Source organism: Colias philodice, chromosome 29, assembly GCF_061535455.1.
Source record: "Colias philodice isolate Cphi_HAF_F1 chromosome 29, ilColPhil1 Martin Lab GWU primary, whole genome shotgun sequence".
NCBI lineage: Eukaryota > Metazoa > Arthropoda > Insecta > Lepidoptera > Pieridae > Colias > Colias philodice.
In genome coordinates this window covers 6,884,051-6,898,482 of record NC_143114.1, presented here as the reverse complement: position 1 = coordinate 6,898,482, position 14,432 = coordinate 6,884,051, and the positions used below count along the sequence as shown (strand labels likewise).

At 33.3% G+C, this 14,432-nt stretch overlaps 1 protein-coding gene across 1 annotated transcript; it reads left to right on the top strand.

The window, feature by feature from the left end:
* Window positions 1-3,698: 3,698 nt before the first annotated feature.
* Window positions 3,699-12,656, top strand: LOC149476069 (uncharacterized). Its single transcript, XM_089712657.1, has 5 exons — window positions 3,699-3,956; window positions 6,096-6,240; window positions 7,195-7,326; window positions 10,335-10,493; window positions 10,951-12,656. The coding sequence occupies exons 1-5, from the start codon at window positions 3,813-3,815 to the stop codon at window positions 12,078-12,080; spliced, it is 1,710 nt and encodes a 569-aa protein (XP_089568783.1). The 5' UTR covers window positions 3,699-3,812; the 3' UTR covers window positions 12,081-12,656.
* The last annotated feature ends 1,776 nt before the right edge of the window (window positions 12,657-14,432 follow it).

Sequence of the window (14,432 nt, the reverse complement as noted above, 5' to 3'; positions counted from 1 at the left end):
GTGTAGCGCATGTCGCGCTTTTTTATTATAACGCAACGTCTTTTTTATTATATTCCTTGAAGTACGAGGATGGTTCTTATGTATAGAAAACGTAAATATGTACCACGGGCGAAGCCGGGGCGGACTGCTAGTGTATAATAAAATTATTTTCTTTTGTTATCGACTATGTAAATCCTTAAAAACCGTACAAATATATGATTTTAACTACAATTTTATTTTCCGCTTTTCTATGTTAATCTAACTTGTTTCACAAATTCTTTATATGCTTCAGTTTAGATACTACAAACAGATTTAACAAAAATAATATATTTCTTGTCTTAAGAATTAAAAATAAACTGTATTACCACAAAAAACAGACAGGTTTTAACTTTAAGCGCGGGTTCTCTATAATCTGGTTTTGTCGTATTTCACATAGACAACTATCAAAGTGACAGATCCCCCCAGAGGTTTAAAGTTAGACTGTGTTTAAATTGTTTTGTGGTAATACCAATATCTCTAGTTTTCCTGTCTTCTTAGATTACAAAATAAAAGACAGATGGAGCGTTGCCGAACTAAACCGAATAATTTATCGTCATTTCCATAAAGCTATGTGTGCTGTCATTTCGCCGTTGCACTGTACGAACACGGTGCTTCTGTGTGCGTGTTATGTTACCAGAGATTTGAAAATTTTCCCAAAATTTTCCCCGACTACGGAAGAAAGAGGGTTATGTTTTTCGAGTGTATCTATGTATAATATTTCTTTGCCACGTCCGTATTTCTTTGCAGTATAAACCGCTGAACCGATTTTGATTTATGAGGTGACATTGCAATCATCTGAAATATTATGGTAGTGGTGTTAGAAACGTTGGCTACATAAATTAGCTGTCAGGTTTTAATTTAAATTTTATATAAATTCTTGTTTATGATAATTTTTTATAATATTGTAAAAAATCTATTGTTACATAAATGATAAATTTTTAATTAAATAAATTACATAAAAAAATGTTTCAAAATTATTTTCAAAATATATGAATGCGGATAGCGGTAATTTTTAGTCGAGAACACGGGACATTTTATTTTAGAAAGAAAGAAGGAAGAAACCATTTATTCCAGTACACATAAACACACAAATTAAATTATGAATGATTAATTGGCAGTGTGAATTATGAATAATAGATAATAGAAAACATGAATTTATGTATGGTTGCTTGCGCTAAAAAAGGAAGCCACTCAGGATACCTGAGGCATAATACCTTAACACTGATTTTTCAGTGACACCTTACGACATCCACATCCGCTTTACTGGATAGTAAATAAATATAATTCCTGAATAATAATAATTTTGTCATATCCATCACGGAGTTCAAATGAATTTAATCGCCGGCGAAAACGACTTACGTTTTTAAGCTATATAAAAGAAACAAAAAAAAGTATTATGCTTATTAAAATTATCTAATAATGATCATGAACCTTTATTGCACTATACAAACAATCACATTCACGATCGAAAAATCCAACAGCACTACCCCGAAGATCTTTTAACTATTTTACCGTTTTACCCATAAAAATGGCAAATTCATTTTTAAAATACTGGCAGCATACGTTGAAGTTTTGTATTCCTTCGTATATGTAAAATTATTATTTGTATACAAAATTAAATAAGTCAAATAATCTACAGAAAACCTGTAAAACGATGTTTTATCTTTTTGTTTGTTTTCGGGAACAAATTTTACAGCGTTTTAATATCACAAGACAGCATTTTTTTACTAAAATATCAAACCCCTTTTGACGTATTGCATGACACTAGAATCGCTATAGCACTGAGGGAGTTTCGTATTCGTTTTTGATTTCGTATTTTCTTTGACAAGGGCGATGGATGATTGTCATGCTCCATCTGCCTTTTATTTTGTAATCTAAGCCTGTCTTCTTTTCTTATTATAATCAACGAAATAGATAGGTAAGTAAACTAACGTAATATTTAATTATATTGTAATATTTAATTAGAGACCAAAATTGTCAACCCAAAGCACCATATAAAGTGTTCTTAATATTAAAGAGCGTATGCCGAGCACACGTGTCAGAAGTGAAATTTCTTTGACAAGATTCAAAGATACCAAAATCGTCGCCTTACTCCATGACGCGACGGTATTACAATGACGCGACCTTGAAACTTTACTCTCAACGCGCCTAAAGAAGTTTCACTTCAATAATCAGTTTCACAACTTCTAGATATATTATGTTTAGCTTATATTTCAGTTAAAATAATGTACGATAAATATTTTTAATGTGTTTGTGGTGAAACTGACTCTTAGAAAATTATTTTTATATTGTTCATATTGTAATGTTTTCGATGAAACTTTACTGTATTTAAAATAAATAATTTTATTATATTTGGCGTTTTATTACCTTTCAGTTAAATTCGGTAGGTATAACATTGTGAGTAATTTATCATGAATTAAATTGAAAAGGGGCCTAGTTATTTTATTTTTATCTATTTAAATTATTAAAAATGTGAGGTCCCATTTTAATACCAAATCACTGGCCCGTTTATTAAGTAATATGAAACAAAATTAAGATTATTCATTGAGATAATATTACTACGTATGGAGGAGACACCACGAACAAAATCTGTGCGCCATTTTTTTGCTCTAACTAAGTTTTAAAAATTTATTATCTAGTTAGGTACTTACCGATGAAAGTTATTCCTTTGCACTTTTCCGTATTATTTGTATTATTTGTGCAATATCGTAACACACACGAATATTTGATGCGTTACACTTTAAAACCATAAAAAAACCGCCGTATGGCGTATGTTGAGCGGAACATATGTGATGTAGGCGGTGTCGTCTCCATATTAATATTATCTAAATAAGATTATTATTTATATTTAGATGGTAGAGCATTCATACAATCTACGAATGTTTGTGCTTATATAAGAAAAAAGGGAAGTTATGCGTACACGGTGCATTTACATCAAGCGAACATAAAGCAAGAGAATTTCTTCGTGATCTTTTAGTGTGAACGAAAACTCGTATTCAGTGTTGTTTAGTATTAGAACATTTCATAGATGCTTTTCAAACACACTACGAACATCACAAAGAATGCTCTACATCTGTTTACACCAAGGTTTACACTAAAAGAATTTGACATAGTGGGTTTATAATGAGCATTCGCTCGTTTGATGTAAATGCACTGTCAGGTAGAAAATCATTCCCGATGATTTATTATAAATAAATAAAACTGCTGGTAACTGTTTATATTATACATATTTTCCCATAAAATCAATGTTAACCAATGACAAATTGGTAAGAATATTCTTCTTAATCCTGAAAATGAAGATGTTGAGTCACAGACTGGTAGAGAGGATTTTCCACAAAATATAGGTCCCCGGTCTAAGGTCATGTAATAAGGTCCACCCAGATCAACAGGTAAAGTTTTAAATATGCAAACATTCATAAAACCAACATTTTTTTTTAATAAACCGAAATCGAACGCGGCCGCTGTGCTAAATAGGAAATTATTAGACTATCAATCTAAGACCTAAGTCTTGTAACAAATAAAACAAATACACGTACATAAGTAAGTACAACGAATTATTCTGGATAAAAATGAATAACTAGATATTACTTATTTTTTTATTTATTGTATCGTTTTAATTTTATTTCAAATTTCCGAACGTACATTTTATTCAAACTTGACGTTGATTTGATTATTCTTGTCAACCTCGGTTGTCAACTGTCAAGTGTCAATTTCGAAATTCAAGAATTGTTTTTGTTGATGTAGTTTTCAGTAGATTTCAATTTGTTATTAAAAATAGATGCTTTTCTATTAAAATGGAAACAGATACATTTAATATTTACGGGAAATGTAGATTTTGTAACATTGAAGGCAGCCACAGAGACCTTATGAAGGAATACATCCAAAATGGTTATCGCGAAGTTTATTCCGATATATTTCAAGAATGTTTCAATTTATACGTAAGTTCTCAATATTTTATTTAAGTTTAAGGCTAAACTGTACATTATAGGGCGTGGAGTTGAGAGTCGTAATTTTTTTTGTGGTTAGCTATTGTCCTATGGAACCTAAATCTGAAATTTCACAGCGCGAAAACTTTTTGTTTTTGAGTCACGAATTTTTGAAAATCGGAAAATTTTACTCCATTTTATCTTTGAAACGCGAACTTACTGTTATGACAGTGTCAAATTGACCTACAGCGATTGTCAAACGCGTTTCATTTCAGGTAAAACATTTCTATCTAACAAAAAAAATATTATAATTTAAATTTTATTTATGAAATTTGTATATTTTTTAACAACAACATTAAAAATAATTATTATTAAGTAAAGTTTTTGTAAAATAGATTAAATAAAATAAAATTATTAATATTCGCAATTTATAATTTAACAAAAATATTAATCGAAGTGTCTAGTCGTCCGCTAAACGGATGAATAAAATAAATTAGTCGTCCGATTACCGGATGAATAAAATAATTTAATCGTCCGATTATTCGGATTACTAGATAACCTTTTAACACTAAAGCTAGTTGGGTTGGACTAAAGCAAAGGGGGCGCAGGACTTTTGATGGAGTTGGTGTCATTTTAACACCTATTTATTATTGTTTTATCGTAAAGATAACGCTAATATAAGCATGTTTTATAGGAACAACTTTTCTCTAAAATCAAAAATGGCGGAGATATTCACCCTCAATTCGTTAGGTTAGGTTTAGGTTAGGTTAGCCTTAAGGTTAGGTTAGGTTAGGTTAGGTTTCTTAAAAAAAAACTACACAGAAATAGGAGCCCCGCGAAGCGGGGCTCCGTCGACGCGCAAAAAAAAATCAAGTTAGGTTAGGTTAGGTTAGGTTAGGTTTCTTAAAAAAAAAAACTACACAGAAATAGGAGCCCCGCGAAGCGGGGCTCCGTCGACGCGCAAAAAAAAATCAAGTTAGGTTAGGTTAGCCGTTAGGTTAGGTTAGGTTAGGTTTCTTAAAAAAAAAACTACACAGAAATAGGAGCCCCGCGAAGCGGCCGTGCCAGAAGCGACTTTAGGGCGATTCCCACTCAAACAAAAAAAAAAACTACAGGTTATACTAATGTCTATTACATTAAATCTGTCATATTTCAAATCAAAGAGCTAATGCAATATTACTAGTATTGAAAACTATTATTGTAAAGTAATAATTAATATTAAGTAATTGCTTCAGATCAATGTGGAACTGGAAAAAAATACCTAAAGCAAAGGGGGCGCAGGACTTTGAAAATTTTTGATGGAGTTGGTATCATTATAACACCTATTTATTCTTGTTTTATCGTAAAGATTACGCTAATAAAAGCATGTTTTGTTGGGGCAACTTTTCTCTAAACTTGATAATTACCAAGATACATGACGGATTGTAAAATGTAAATTTTTTCAATGATGGAATATTATGTATTCAATATTAAGCTGCGAAAGTCCGAATCTAGCTAAAAAACGTTACGCTAAAATATCATCAATCTTTGAGGGCGAATATCTCGGCCATTTTTTATTTTGGAGAAAAAGTTTTTTTTATAAAACATGCTTATTTTAGCGTTTTGAATAAAAATTATGTATTTTATGATACCTATACAATTTTCACTTTAGATCAAAAATTTTCTAAGTCCTTACTTTGCGCCCCCTTTGCTTTAGGCGGACCAAAACTTAATTTGTAAATATCTCGAAAACTATTAATTTTCGCGCCCCCCCCTTTACAGGGGAAGTTCCTAGTACCCACCCCCCCTCTCTCCACCCCCCACTACCCCCAAATTCTACGCCCTATAATGTACAGTTTTACCAAGTTTAATATTAAATAAAACAAATAATGAACCTTTGTGCGAGATAATACATCTGTGTCGTTTTTCACAACTAATTTTAAAATGCCTGATGTAATTTTATTTATATTTTAACTATGGAGTTTCTTTGCGGTTCCTCTCCAAACTGCTTTCCGGATCGGTGTTAAATTTTAAATCTGTAATGACGATACAAAAGAGCTTCTAGAAAAAAGTAATTGATTAAATAAATGTTTGAATTTGAACTACACTAGTAAGAATGCCATAAAACCAAAACATTAAATTCTACAAAACAGTTGCTGTTTAATATTTCAGCTATGCATAGTATCAAAACAGAGTAGGTTGATATGTGCAACATGCGTGAAACAGCTGCGGGAAGCCAACACTTTCAGAACCATGGTCATAAGAGCAGAGCAGGATTTGGTAGCAGCGATGAGCAAGGAGCCAGTGTTTATAAGTAGTAAGTAATAATAATATAGTCTATTAGTTTACCCGTGGTTTTATTCACATTATCAAAGGATTATTTATCTTATATATAAAAATGAATCGCAAAATGTGTTGGTAAGCGCATAACTCGAGAACGGCTGAACCGATTTCGATAATTCTTTTTTTATTATATTCCTTGAAGTATGAGGATGGTTTTTATGTAGAGAAAATGTAAATATGTACCACGGGCGAAGCCGGGGCGGACCGCTAGTTAATAATAAATATCTTTATACATATATAAAAATTCAATACAATACTCCAGGGTCTGTGGTTGTTCATAGGTGGCGCTAATCATCTCTTTTTGTGTCCGGTGACGCGCAAGCTTGTTTGCCAGCTTATACATAAAAAAAACAGGTCACATTGTTTGTCCACGATGTACTCTAAAACTACTTAACCAATTTTAAATTTGTTTTGCGCCCCATATTCAGTGTGATCCAATTTGAAAGATAGGAAAGGTTACATCTCAGTTTATTGTTTTTTTTAATTAGTATTTGTTTATTATTTTACCCATTGAGCCCCGAACGGCCCGATCGGTCCACGACACAATAGATTTTCTATTGTGTCTGTGATTCCGGGGCCTGAGTTATTAACAGTCACAACAACATATCTGTTCGCTCTTAATGTACACATGACATAGAACAATTTTTTGATGACAATAGTTAGGCGATTATAACTCAGGCTATTAACAATTAAAACTTTATCAATTATAAATATTCCTTACAAGATTTCCAACCCCGGCTATGCCCGCGTTTTCAAAGAAAAACACGTATAGTTACCGTTTCTGCACGATTTCCGGGATAAAAAGTAGCCTATATCTTATTCAGCTACATACCAAATTTCATTGTAATCGGTTCAGTAGTATTTGCGTGAAAGAGCTTGAGTAACAAACATCCTCACAAACTTTGTGATGTAATTTCTAAAATTTCAGTGAACGACAATGATTGTGACTGGAAGAAACCAAATCAAGAGAATGATGTGAAACCAGAGGTTAAAATTAAATTGGAAGGAGAAGAATCTGATGATGGTGATGATGATGATGATTATATTCAAGATGATATTAGTGAGTAATATTTTGTTTCATTGTTTCAATATAATTTTTATTTGCAGGCATACTAAAAATTAAAATTGAAATTGTTTCGAAATCGGTCATAGTTTTTGTAATAAAAATCTAAATAAAGTGGAACTATAGTCCTTTTCACCTATGATGATTCCTGTGACACTTCATCGTGTTCCGAATTACGTAGTTTATGTTTAAAACGCCAAAATAATTTTAGTGCATAATATTTTTATTTTATGGCGGAATTATTGCCAAAAATATAAAAATAAAACATCTTAAACTTATAAATCGAAAACAGTATTTATATAATGAAAAATAAAATAAAATAACACAAAAATATAATACCTACGCAATTTGTGTACATGAAATGGATCGTTGAAAAATCATAGAGTTGGAAAATCATATAATCGGCGCCCATCTTGTGATCGTTTGTCAATCGAGTCAATCGTCTGTACGAGTGCATAAAAGTTGCATTTTTATAATGATACTTTACGTGGTATTCTGTTATTGTTACTAATTGTTATTGTTGACTTTTTGTTGCTGTTGTTTGCTAAGTTTCCTTAGTTAATTGTTGGCGAAATGCCGAAAAAACTAATTTTGGTACTTTTTTCAAATCGATTTCATTTCCATATAAAATATTATCGATTATCGAAAACAATTGATATGATTTCAGTAAAGACATCTCTACACGTGTCAAAAATCCATGTGTCACAGAAATCATCTTATGTGGAAAGGACAAGAAGCTTATATCTAATACACTGGAGATTGCACTATGACCATTAACTTGTCACAAGAAAATATAACCTTGAATGACGTCAGTGTTGTTTTTTGTCTCTTTCTGTGGGTGACCACACTGGTTTGTATATTCAGGATTTTTCGAAATAGAAAAAACTAAAAATCATGGTCTATAAATAATAACGACATATATTTTTAACAGTATTTTTATTATAATTACTGGTCATCTTACAAGAATTATCTCCTTTATATGACATACAATTTTAATTGGTAGAGAATGATAGTTTTAAATAACGCTTGATAACTTTTGGCTACAAAGCTTGGATATTAACCGATATACATCATTAACATCCTTTGTAAATAGAGGAAAGTTGTGTTTTGCATCAGATGCTGTTTACCAAATTGTAAGTTACTCAGATCTTCTTTTTAAACGCGTTGCTTCGACGGGTCAACTTCAAGCCAAAAACATCAAATTAAAACTGTTTATAGCAGTATTTTTTTTTCTGGGTCGTAATCCTCAGTAATTTTACCCTTGATAGGCACATATATTTCTTTTTACTTCATTTTTTGGAAAGCTGAAATACGTAAAACAAAAAAATATTAGGTTAAAAAGTATAAATTTCAATGTAAAAAAGAACAAACCACAATATGTGAGTGCAATACCGATGTCGTATGTTGTTTCATTACTAGTATAAAAATTTTTAAAATGGTGTTCTAAATGTTCATCATAATATTTTTTAGCAATATATTATCGTCGCTATCCGTAAAAACCCATCATCATGGTTACCTTACTTGTTAAATTTGTTTGTTGAAAACTTGTTGAAAAATGATGAAAGTATTAGGAAAAGAACTTATTTAACATGATTGCTTAGTAAAATGATGATAAATTTGACGATTTTTGCCATTAAAATGATTCTAAACAGGTAAATGCATGAGTATTGAGGAATATTGTAAATAACGTAAATATACACTTGCCTGTGAAATTATAGGCCAGAATTTGGTGTCCAAAAACTTCTGCAATTTTTCACAATGCAATACATTATTAATATTCGGAAAATATTTATTAAATACGCAACAATATTAACTTAAATATTCGAAGCGACGCAATTTTTTTGACACTTATGCCATATTGTCAAAGTGAGAGTTGCTACAATTTTATTATGGTAACTACCCATAATCAGGGAGTATCGCTTTTTAATAATTGGTTCAGATACTTATTTTATTTAGCATAAATAATAATTGTCTCATCCAACAATGCTTCTGAATGACGTTGTTGGCAATTTATCAACAAAGTCATGTACAAAAACTAACCTTTTGCACAGAATATTACAGCATACATAGTAGCCTTGGGAAAACTTCGTTTTAACAGTGGCAATACCAAGTTAGGTGTGAAAGTGATAGAACACAACAATTTTCTTGTTACACGTCAAATGTTCATACCGAAATCTCCAGTGTATAAGATATAAGCTTCTTGGGAAAGGACTATAGTGAAGTGTGTGTTTCTTTATTATAAAATGCAGTTCCATCAAGAGGTAACAATACAAAGTATAGAATGATTATTTATATAAAACTAGCTTTCCACCCGCGGCTTCGCCCGCGTTTTCAAAGAAAAACCAGCATAGTTCCCGTTCCCGTGGGATTTCCGGGATAAAACCTATCCTATGTGTTATTCTGATGTATAAGCTATATTGTGGTAAAGTATCATTCAAATCCATTCAGTAGTTTTTACGTGAAAGAGTAACAAACATCCATACATCCATACTTACAAACTTTCGCCTTTATAATAGTAGTAGGATTCTACTGTTACAATGTTAGTTATCATACTATTATAATTTATAATTTACTAGCTGTTCCCCACGGTTTCACCCGCATTACTCCGCTCCTGTTGGTCTTAGTGTGATGATATATAGCCTCTAGCCTTCCTCGATAAATGGGCTATCTAAAGCCTTGTTTCCACTTGAGCATGCTCAGGCGAATGAGCGGCTCATTTGACCGAGTCGCTCAAGTGGAGACGCCTGAGCACGCGCGGCCCGAGCATGCTCAGGCGTCTCCACTTGAGCGGCTCGGCCAAATGAGCCGCTCATTCGCCTGAGCATGCTCAAGTGGAAACAAGGCTTAACACGGAAAGAATTTTTCAAATCGGACCAGTAGTTCCTGAGATTAGCATGTTCTGCGAACTGATGAATGAATTTGTCAATCTGCTTTTGGCATAGCATTCCTAGTAAACATGCTGTTAAAACAACATAAATAAAATATACATTTTTTTTATTTTTCAGGTACCTCCAGTACACCATTGCAAAATAATGATGATATGGTGCCAGGGGAAGCGGAACTATTATCTAGATTTCCCAAAAACAGTTTAAAACCTTTGCCAACTAGAGCTACGCTCTTACATACTTGTGATAATTATGTCAAACATTTGGATTCTTTGAAAGGTATATATTATGCATAAAATTGAAGGTAGTTTTAGAAATTTATACATGGTTGTTTAAAAGGCTTATTGAAGTGAAACTTCTTTAGGCAAGTGGAGATTAAAATTTCAAAGTCGCGTCATGGCAATACCGTCACGTCATGGAGTAAGGCGACGATTTTGGTATCTTTGAATTTTGCAAAAGAAGTTTCACTTCAGACACATGTGCCGCGGCACACACGCTCTTTTTTGAGTTTGAATTGAAAATTTGAGTTTAACAGGTTTAAATCGTGAATTTTTTTTAATTATCTTGAGTCTCGACGTGTCCGAAAATTAAACAGATACATATATACATATACTTAAAAAAATAATTCCTAACCTCTAAATTCTTATTTCTAATACACAAGCAGACAAAACGCAATTTAATTGACTAATAATTTTTTATGACTTGCAAAAATATAACATTATTAATAATTTTCCAGGAAAACTAATAAATGCGAACACGATCAAAAACCTCTTAGAACGACAACGGAAAAGTTCGTCCATGTATTTGACGGAAAAGATGGCGCTCGTCAACAACGTAACAATATTGCTAGAACATTCCAATATGGCGCCGTTCAAACCGAAAAGAAGATCTGGCATACTCTGCTATTATTGTAGAAAAGCATTCGATACATTTGAGAAACTTCAAAATCATCAAGACTCCGAAAACTGCAAGGGCCTCATGAAGAAAATTCTAACCAAATTCTCAGCGGAGAGCTTCATTGTCTATGCTCATGTGTCCGATTTAAAATGTACTATATGTAATGAAAATGTCGAGAATTTAAACGGTTTAAAAACCCACTTGAGCAGCGCGCATAAGAAGAAAATATTCACGCAATACAGTGATAGGATCGTGCCTTTCAAGCTTATAAAAGGCAACGAATTTCAGTGCCAAATCTGCGGGTTTAACTTCGAAACCTTCGGATCCATAGAACGTCACATGAACGTACATTATAGAAACTTTGTTTGCGAACAATGCGGCGCGGGTTATATGACGAAAAAGCGGCTAAAAGTCCACTGGAGATACTCCCACGAAAACGGTTCGTTTCCTTGTGATTTGTGCAAAAAAGTGTTCCCCTCACAACATAAGTTCAACTGCCATAATAGTATAGTGCATCAATCTGTAAAGAAAAATAAGTGTACAAAATGTCCTTTACGTTTTGCGGATTATTTTAACAAGCATAAACATATGGTCGAAGTGCACGGTGAACCGCCATTGCAATATAAGTGTAACGTTTGTGACGCGGTATTTAGGCGGCGATACACTTTGTCGTCGCATGTCAAGCGACGCCATCTTGAAGTTCGTGATGTTCAGTGTCAAGTGTGTGCGTATAAGTGTTATACAGGGACCGAATTAAAAGTGCACATGATAAAACATATAGGCGAAAGGACGTATCAGTGTAGTGTTTGTAAAAAATCGTATGCTAGGAAGAAAACGTTGAAAGAACATATGAGAATACATGCGAATGATAGGCGGTATGTTTGCACGTTCTGTGGACAGGGGTTTGTGCAGAATTGTAGTCTGAAAGGACACGTGCGAGCGCATCATGCTGATGTTGAGAAAATTTGAATGTTTTTTCGTATTATCCTTAAGTTTGTCGTTCAATACAGGATGTCCCAAGAAGTAGTGATATACTGTAGAATTAAAAAAAAAAACTAAATAAATCCGAAAAAAATTGGCATAACATACATGGGGGTGATTCGGATAGCCCTCTAGGTCCTCTACCTCCCAGTTTCAGTATATCACTATTTCTTGGGACACCCTGTATTCTTTATGGACCCTCTACATAATGGGCAGCGTTGGGCAAGTAAAGGCAATCAAAATAGTGTACAGGTAAATGTCTATGATCGGCTGTTTTTTTCATAATCGTCCCAATGGCGGCAAACATCGACTATCATTTTGTTGGGCCAACGCTGCCCATTGTGTTGAAGGCTCATTATATAACAATGACATTATATGTAAAAAAGTGTAGATAGGTTAGCTCTCCGGGAGTGGCACGAAATATGGCTTGTAAATAAGAATTGACGTCAGTTGTCTCTTTTTCGCTCACGTATAGATGAATCATGCTATCTCACTTTGACGTCTAATCGTGCGTGCGTTAGTGTGCTGATTGAAGATCGAATGTTGTGTTGATAACCTATCTACACCTATCTTAATCTTAATCTTAATACTATTATAAAGGCGAAAGTTTGTAAGGATGTATGGATGTATGGATGTATGGATGTATGGATGTTTGTTACTCTTTCACGTAAAAACTACTGAACCGATTACAATGAAATTTAGCACACATATAGAGGGTAACTTGGATTAACACATAGGATAGGTTTTATCCCGGAAATCCCACGGGAACGGGAACTATGCGGGTTTTCCTTTGAAAACGCGGGCGAAGCCGCGGGCGGAAATCTAGTTTACTTATAATATAATTGCCATATAAGAAATAGGTGCGAAACGACAAACTAAAGGAGAGATATATTGACATTTATATACAAAATGTAAATCTTAATAAAAGTGTTGCCATATTTAGTTTAATATAATAAAAAGAGCGTGTGACGAGTACACGTGTTAGAAGTGGAACTTCTTTGGCGAGATCTTCGCCTTACTCCATGACGTGACATATTGCCATGATGCAACCTTGAAATTTTACTCTGAACGCGCCTAAAGAAGTCTCACTTCACTGAATCGAATATATTAAGTACGAAGTTGTCAAGGATTACGATATAAGGGTGCTTTTCCACCAATAATGAGCGAGGAATGTGTTTGTAAAGAACCAATCATATCGCTTTTAGTTTGAAGTTTGAAGCGATACCACAGAATACATAATAGTAGCTAAACGCTACAGAACGGACACTCTCCGCCTCCCGCCAAAATTAAACTTACCTCACCCCCGCGCGATCAGACATAAAATGGGCCATATTTTTCTGCAAGGACGATACGCAACGAAGATTGGCAACATTAATCAAATTGACTTAAAGTAATTTTATTATTTTGGATTTGTGATTATCGTTTTTCGTAGAAAATGGTTAGATATTGTGCTGTTTACGGATGTATTTCATCAGAAAAACGCGAGTTTTTTTTTACGCTAGTCACAAATGTGCCAACCATAAAGCGTTAACACACACATTTGCAGTCTCTACAATGTGACTGTCAAAACGATCATTTTGTATGGAGTGTCCGGGGTGTGGCGATACTATTGGTTATTTACAAACACATTCCTCGCTACACCTCTTCGCACATTATTGGTGGAAAAGCACCTTTACCATTGTGCCATTGATAAAAACTGTTTAATAAATTAATGCTTAATTTCAAGTTTGAAAAGTGTTGATAGTAATTGTATAGATTGTATCAAATTCTTTTGTAAACTTAGAACTTAGAAATTGTAAACATTATAGGCCTTATAACTTATAAGCGATCTCTCCTAAGCAACGATATTTGTATACATTCTTTAATATTTTTTTTAATTGTACATAATTAATTAAGAAGTTAGTTATTACTGGTCATAAAGTAATTGTTTTTTTAAGTGAATACGAAATGTGAATAACGTATTTTAAATAAATTGTTGCTTATTATATATTTTGTTTTATTGATTTCAATCCCATGAATATTTGCATAATGCATTTTACATTTTCCCCTACTTCAGAGTACAGACTGCAGACACATTAGTGACATATCACACTAGCGGATTGCGAGCGGTTTCAAAGCGGAGCGGGTGCGCAACGAATACGTTGCGGTTGCGCAGCGAATTCGTTGCGGACGCGTGGCAGATGCGCAACGTTTACGTCGCAGTCATGTACACTCATTAACAAAATGGAATCCGTGCTGGTTGTTACTTATAACTTGTGATAGTATAATAATTATGAGATCATTATTTTTTACGAGTTTCATAACATGTTAATGTTTAGGGTATTGTTTTATCTATTAAAT

Coding starts and splice junctions, on each gene's coding strand:
- LOC149476069 (XM_089712657.1), top strand. CDS start 3,813: ATGGAAACAGATACATTTAATATTTACGGGAAATGTAGATTTTGTAAC. Junction 3,957..6,095: donor AAGAATGTTTCAATTTATAC/GTAAGTTCTCAA, acceptor TTAATATTTCAG/CTATGCATAGTATCAAAACA. Junction 10,494..10,950: donor ACATTTGGATTCTTTGAAAG/GTATATATTATG, acceptor ATAATTTTCCAG/GAAAACTAATAAATGCGAAC.